The following is a 7,440-nucleotide window of genomic DNA, read 5'->3' on the forward strand; positions in this document are numbered from 1 at the left end:
GGAGTACAAGACGAACCCCAGACTGATGTGATGGACCCACAGAAGAGCAGTCAATGCTCTGAGTGCGGTACTGGAAAGCTCCCAGGGGTGGGCTCAATGTGCTCAGGAGCAAGCGACTAGAAACAGCGTGTGTGAATGGCTCCACGCGGGCGGCTCAATTGCAAAACAGATGTTAGTTTGTATAAACCATATTCAGCCAGCCCCGGGGTTTCGTGTTGTCGAAAAGTATAGGCGGCAAAGATGCTGACACCGCCCCTGGACCGACCGAAACAAAGACAAATTCGACGGATGCATGCGGAGGACCTCATAGGTGCACACAAAGCAATATGGAGGGAACGATATATATATGCAGAGGCCATACTATATTTCTGTGTATTTGTAGAAACCTTCAACCCTTCGAAAGAGCACGTCAATCAGTGATTCGTTTCACTGGTTTTGTCCGGCGGGGTGAGGTCCACTGTGGGGGAGCTGCGCTGCGAGGTTAGATCCTGTTAAGTCATATGCCATACACTACTTCGATCTAAAAGGATTAACTCTACGAAAATTTCATTGTTTCTCAGTGCATTTATCATTGATCTGGTTGCGGACCTGATCCGCAGTGTCCACTAGTGAGGCTATTTTGTTCGGGTGCTAGTTGAATTAGATTCCGAACACACACGCACACACACACACACACACACGTGCAGAAAAGACGTCGACCATGGATAGAATATTATGTATAGAGTATACTCGTTGCATGCGGACCAGTTTACCGACAGTTCGTCTTAGCGGGTTGACGCACAGCACCCATCAGCTGGAGCAACCCGCGTGAGGGGTGAACACGCTGGCATCTTGGCGACAGGNTTGACGCACAGCACCCATCAGCTGGAGCAACCCGCGTGAGGGGTGAACACGCTGGCATCTTGGCGACAGGAGACTACACCGCCATCACCCCGTCGTGTCCAGCGATTCGGATACCAACACCAAATCAGAGCACTGTTTCCCATATGTTCGAGTAATTTTTCCGTATTTATCTTTTGGAGGATCTATTCATAGGGGAGTTGTTGGTTCTTTCCTTTCGTTTCCAATCCTAGCAAGCTCTACGATCACTCCCGAGTTGTACGGCGCTAGGTAAGATCCTTCTTGAATATGCTAATTCCTGCCATCACAGGAACCTGAACCAACATGAACGACATAAATTATATTTAAATTTGCTGCTTTGGAGTCTCGAGGTCATTTCTTCCAGCAGACCTCGAGGCACACTGAACTCGAGGGTGATACAGAGGCAACACTGGCAACCATAAGACCGCCCCGCCTCCCCCCGAGTGTCTGCCGTCGTCGGGACAGTTCGTCACTTTAACTTCGTCCTGAATGTTTAAACGGATTCTAAGGACTTGGCGCCTCTTCATCTACTCCGGCCCTGTCGCTCCGAGAATGGCTGCACTGAAGTACCTGTTGGCGGCGCTCTCTGCCTTATTCTTATTAGGGGCCAACTGGGGGGCATATGCGGCTGACGCTGTTCCTAATAGTGCCGGTACGTCTCCCTCACGTTCTCCTAAATTTTGATTCTGACGGAAACAGGGTGCAGACTTGCAGCATGTTCCTTCGGATGTGTTGCTGCAGTACGAGTGGAGTGTTGGAACCAAATGAACGAGGCCCGAAGCCTTGTTGGCTTTGATAAACTCACGACGGAAAATAGATTTAAAATTACTGAAGAGGACTGGGCAGGTTATGGTCAGGACAACGCACTCGAGCTGTACTTGGCAGCCGTCTGCGATTCCATAAGAACTGTGAGGCTTGACACTGAAAGTTCCTTTTGTCTCCTGCGTTCATCATATACATNTGCGATTCCATAAGAACTGTGAGGCTTGACACTGAAAGTTCCTTTTGTCTCCTGCGTTCATCATATACATTTATATACATATATATATTGCTGCGGAATAGACAATGCGGGCAGAATTAGCCGCGTTTGTAGGCATTTGCACACATCTACACAGTGAAAATATTGTATGCCTCATAACTGCTTGTCCTGCGGTACTTTGCGCAGTATGAAAAGGACAGCGGCCCTGATGGCCTGATCAACGGAAACGAAGGTACATTTGCCTACGCAATTCAAGAAGGCAAAACGGCTGATTGCCAGGCTGCTGTGGACTTATGGACGGCAGCATTCCCCAACTTCAACGGGTTGCTGCCTCCGGTGTACACACTAGGCACGGCGCCTTACGACCGTACACAAAATATCTCCTTTCTTTCCCTCTTCAACCCCTACCCGAATCCTAAGGTTGATTGTGCATACTTCACGTGCGGCGCAACGCAAAACGCAAAAGGCTCAGAGAAGGAAGTGAAAACGCTTATTTGCGTTACGATTCCCCACCCCTTGACAGAAAACGAACTACCCTATACGTAAGTACCATTTTCAACTTAGCGTAATGTAAGACTCGGTGTCTCAGGTATTTCCATTGGGCTCTGTTTACTCTTTCCTCCTCCCCTTCAGTTGTTTGCTAGTTGTAGTGGAGTGGGTTTGCGTCTCAGGCAAGAACAGTGGGACAAAATCACTACGGCCTTCAAACCCAGTAGTGCCGTAGCAGCAACCCCGGCCACTCTTCTCCTTGCTGCCGCTGTACTCGCCGCCGTTGTCTTCTGAAGAACTGCTGAGCTTGCAGAACCAAGTCGCAGCGCGCACAGCCGCCACTTTGGGGTACCAGTGGCGGCGAAGGGCAAGCCCGAATTATCTGGTCCGTCGGAATAGTTGGGCTTCCCTCTAAATCTATTGCTTCGACAGCGTTGTTTCATTCTGCATACGGCCGCATATCGTGCGCCGTCGTGCTGCACGCACAGCTGTCATTTCACGGACGTAATGACGGCTGAGGATATTCGCAAGCGAATCAGGTTTCCTTATCTACTCTCTTTTTTGTTATAAGCAGCGCATGCGATTTTTAGTTTGCGTATTGAAGGAAGATGCAGGTACCGCTGCACGGCTACATAGAAGACAGCGCCCTAAGTGGGGCGTGGGAGATGCAGTTGTAAATGTGGATGTACATTAAGCGGTTCTCCACATAGTAGCGTGACTGTTGCAAAATGAGAACTGGCCAATGCTGGTCAATGCTAGAAATCAGAAAAGAACAGGTTCTATCGTGGTTTCTAAGGCATATAACCAAGCAACTAGAAACCGAACCTCCACACCCAAGCACTGGGCTTGGCCTGTGCTTTTTGGCACTTTCGCTATTGCATTCGGAAACAAGCATTAAATATGAGCGCCAAGCCGTTCTGTAGACTCACCAGAACAGCGTGCAATGTGTCAAGCATCTTTACTTTGGATCCATCAGCACGGGGGTCGTCTCAAGCGCAGGGGGTAAGCAGATATCAGGCTGGCGATTCATGCTCAGCCAGACCCCTATCTCCAAATACCTTGCTCTTTAAATGCTTACCAAACGCTAACAACAAGAGGGAAACACGTTGAGACCACCGCTGCAACTCCTATGCTGAAAACGAATGCAAGACACGCGATGCAAGCGGGGCAATCCGCACCCTGGGAACATCCGCCAAGATGAACTGAAGTCTACGAGAAGCCATACATACAAGTAGAGCGTCAAATATACGTGTGTATTTGTGTTTAATTTTTACAAGCATCTAGATTCTAAGGAAGTCTCGAAGACATGAGATCAACTTGCTATTTGCCTCGCCTGTGGTCCAGTGGGATGGGAGGATCACAGAGCAGGATCTCCGCTGCGACGCGCGCACCAGCTGGCAGGTACTAAGTTATTTCATACAGCGTTTAGAATGAAAAGTGTGAAACAAAGCGAAAGTAATACTCGGCCAGAAAGATGCCGGGAATCATACAGTGAATCGAATCAGTAACGCCCCGTAAGAGATATCAGCGCTAGCCACATGACCGCCCCGGATCCCCCGTAGGCCCTCGCCGCCTTGCAGTCATCTGCCACTCGAGACGACCGTCAATATTCAAATCGTTTCTGGCATATGTGTATCTATTCATTTTATCCAGGCGTGACGTTTCCCCGTCGGGTTTCCAGAATGGCTGTCCTGAAGTTGCTGTCTGTGGCGGCCGTCGCCATTTTCCTTTCAGACACCGATTGGGCATGCGCAACTATTAGTGAAAATGGATCTGAGAGTGATACAAATAGTAAATCTACACTGCCTGAAGATGATGGAGAAGATTTAGAGGAGGAGCAACCAGAAATCGAAGACGATGGTGGATCTCCTGACGCCACTAATAACACGGCAGGTAAGTTCCAAGGCTGTTCACTTACACTGTTTCAAAGAAAAGTAGGGCAAAAGCTTGAATACTTTTCCTTTTGTTGAGTTGCTGCAGAAAGGGTCAAGTGTTGGGAGCAAATGAACGTTGCCCGAAGCGCTGCTGGCTTCGCTGAGTTCACGCAACACAATATGTTTAAAATTGGCGAAGAAAACGGGGCTGAGCCTCAAAATGTTGCCGAGGAACTTAAGACATACCTGGCAAAAGTCTGCGAGGGCATTAAAACAGTGAGGCATGGCACGGAAATTTCTCCTGCCTCCCCGGCTAGCATACACGCTCGGATTCCACAATACCAGCGTAACCAGCCACCTATACGCACATAGGCACGCACATGCACATATCACATACACGCCCAAAAAATCCAACTGTTCATGCGTCCTCTTCTTTGTGCTGTAAACCGCCCGTTATGAACAGAACCAAAAACCTGGAGACTTGACCGCCCCAATCGAAGGTACGTTCGCCTACGCAGTTCAAGACGGGACAACTGCTGACTGCCAGGCTGCGGTGGACTACTGGAAGGACGCCTTCACCAACTTCAAGGGGGAGTTGCCTCCGGCATATGAAGCCAATACTACTCCTTATAACGACACCCAAAATGTCTCTTTTATTTCCCTCTTCAACCCCCAAGACGCTCCCAAGGTGGACTGCGCATACTTCACCTGCCCTGCATCAGCAGGAGGTGGCGAAAAGCAGAAACAAGGTACCGGCGAAGACAAGGAAATGAAGGCGCTGATTTGCGCCACGACTCCCGAAGCCTTGAAAGCTGGCGAACAGCCTTTTAAGTAAGGTCCCTTCTGTGAGCGTACTGCAGTTCTCGTTGCCCAATTTATTTTCTTTGGTTCTTGTCTACACTGTCTGTCTCTCTCTCTAGTTGTCTGCGAGTTGTAGGAGTGGGTGTGTGCGTCTCAGGCAAGAGCAGTGGAACAAAATCACTGTGGCTCTCAGTTCCGGTAGCACCGTAGGACCAGTGCCGACATTCCTTGCACTGGCTGCTGCTGCGCTCGCCGCTGTTTTCTTCTGAACAGCTCCTGAGTTGGCGGAGCCTAGTCGCAGCAAATGCAGAGCTGCCGCTTTCAGCACCTGAGAGAAGATACGGCAAAACCCTTAAAAAGCTGGGCCGTCGGCCTAGTTTGGTTGCCCTTTTTGCTTTAGTCTTTTGTTTTGACGGCGTTGTGCTTTTTTGCATAAGGCTGCCATCCATAGTTTTCTGTGATACACTCACTCTTGAACACACATGCGAGTCTTCAGCATGCAAGCGGCATGAGCACTGGTCTCAGACGAGTAACCCTGAATTCACTGGAAGGTACACGCATAGGCGTTTATGCACTAGTAGCCACTGTATAGTTGCCTGGGCATTTGTATTGTTGCCGATAGTACAACATAAACCGAACCAATACTGCGTTGCAGACACATATATTTCCATACTTACCTTCTCCGTGTGGAACAGCTTTGGGGTTCGAAAGGGGCGAAACCATAATGTAGAGAGCTGTTGACGACACAGGTCTGTGCACTTTCGCTGTACCGTGGACGAGCAGGCTGCAGGGTAGCTTCTGTGCCGCTGATTCCTCTGCACTGGATTGAGTTCAGCTACCCGAGCAACCTTTGCAGCAATTCAAAACTCGAATAACTAGAGATGGAGAGACTGAACTACCTGCACCGCCTTTGTGACGGCCCTAGAGTTCAGGATTGATTCCCCAAGCAACATAACGTTTTAAGGTACTAGAATTATGCATAAGCCGCATGCTTTGGATGCCTGTTAGTTCATGATTAGGCCCCTACTACTCTATGATCAATCGATCTACATCACGCAGCAGATGGTAAGCACCTCTGTAGATATCGGAGTGCTGGTTGTGAAGCTTCATATTCCATGAAGGGGAAACAAAATCAACGTCTTTGAACTGAAACCAGCATTTCAGTCATCTAACCTCCTACGAAACACAGGGATTAGTTCGTCTAAATTAACACAGCTACATAGTCAACACAGGTTTCTTCTTTCTGTTTTTTATGCATTTTGGAGTGCGTAGAGATCCCACAATAACGCCCTAATGTGTATCGCTGAACTGGATTAAAGTGTTTCAATGAAGGAATCACAGCAGGCACCTTAACAGCGCTGAGCACATGGGGACGGGCGCAGGCGGTGGCGTCTCCACTCTAGGAACTTCCTGCTGGAAACTGCAAACAAAATATGGATCTTTAAGTGAAACACTCCAACGCATAAAATTTATAATTGGTTGACTCCACTCATTGGCAACTGCAAGGGGAAATATCTTGCTCTCACCATTAGAATGACCAGTGGACCGGTGGGCAAACTGAATCCAAACGTCGCACTTCATCGTCAGATTCGCACTCCATTTCGAGTACAAACCGTCTCCCACGCGAAAAAACAGAATTTCAAGCTAGGACGAAAACGCTTAGATGAAGACTGGGGGCACACAGTGGCGAGCTGCAGTGCACGGCTTGGTGTTAGCTGCTGCAACCATGGGAATGCTCGAGTCGCTACCTCTGCAGTCAGCACGATCCCGACGGTTGGGATTCTTTTTCCTGCGGGACCGAAGTGGCGTTTACCTATACAAGTTGGAGAGTGGCATCTTCTTCGTTTTTTTCAAGCTTTTAATTTTGGTTTGGTGAACGAGGATGGCTTCACTCTTGCTCCAGTCGCTTGCGGCTGTCGCCGTGCTAGGTGCCACGGCGGCGCTCGGCGGGAACACGAGCAAGAACTCGGCCAGTAAGTCACCGATTAGTTCAGCCATACAGGGGTTGATAAGATGTGAAATACAAAAAATGAATGGGGAATAAATGCCTTTGTTGTGCGCACAACTACAGAAAAAATAGATTGCTCAACCCATATGAACGCGGTGCGAACACTTGCGGGTTTCAGCCCTCTGGAACTCGGAACGACAGAGCAGGAACAACTCCCCATTTTAGGCAGCGAGAGTGCCCTTGACACCGAATATGTGGAAAAAGTCTGCACTGCCATGAAAGCTGTGAGCCTTTCTCGGCACAGCGAACCCCCAAGTCTCTATTACTACCAGATGAGTTTCGGTCCTGCTGCTTAGCTATCGAGCCTCATACAAATGCGCTGTTCTGTCTATAGTAGTTTTCTTGCTCCTGTGCACTTGGCAATGCGATCAGGACAAGGCGCCTTCCGAAAAAGCAGCCACACTCACTGGTACCTACGCGTATGCGGT

General features: G+C 49.1%; 3 protein-coding genes across 3 annotated transcripts in view; all 3 read left to right on the forward strand.

Annotated features, from left to right (window-relative positions):
• Nucleotides 1-1,625: 1,625 nt before the first annotated feature.
• Nucleotides 1,626-2,623, forward strand: EMH_0014220 (SAG family member; the record flags this gene model as incomplete). Its single annotated transcript, XM_013500043.1, has 3 exons — nt 1,626-1,769; nt 2,027-2,382; nt 2,512-2,623. 3 exons carry the CDS (start codon nt 1,626-1,628, stop codon nt 2,621-2,623), a joined length of 612 nt encoding a protein of 203 aa, XP_013355497.1.
• A 1,388-nt stretch (nt 2,624-4,011) lies between these two features.
• On the forward strand, nt 4,012-5,273 carry EMH_0014230 (SAG family member; the record flags this gene model as incomplete). Its single annotated transcript, XM_013500044.1, has 4 exons — nt 4,012-4,222; nt 4,310-4,479; nt 4,667-5,034; nt 5,162-5,273. The coding sequence occupies 4 exons, from the start codon at nt 4,012-4,014 to the stop codon at nt 5,271-5,273; spliced, it is 861 nt and encodes a 286-aa protein (XP_013355498.1).
• A 1,613-nt stretch (nt 5,274-6,886) lies between these two features.
• The window catches only part of EMH_0014240 (SAG family member), a gene marked incomplete at both ends in the record, with an annotated part of 967 nt that continues 413 nt past the window's right edge, over nt 6,887-7,440 (forward strand). Inside the window, 3 exons of the mRNA XM_013500045.1 lie at nt 6,887-6,977; nt 7,076-7,236; nt 7,385-7,421. Of these exons, the coding sequence (XP_013355499.1) occupies nt 6,887-6,977; nt 7,076-7,236; nt 7,385-7,421 (289 nt within the window). The remainder of the gene's footprint in view (nt 6,978-7,075; nt 7,237-7,384; nt 7,422-7,440) is intronic.

Source organism: Eimeria mitis, genomic scaffold (assembly GCF_000499745.2).
Source record: "Eimeria mitis Houghton genomic scaffold, Emh_scaff496, whole genome shotgun sequence".
Classification (NCBI taxonomy): domain Eukaryota; phylum Apicomplexa; class Conoidasida; order Eucoccidiorida; family Eimeriidae; genus Eimeria; species Eimeria mitis.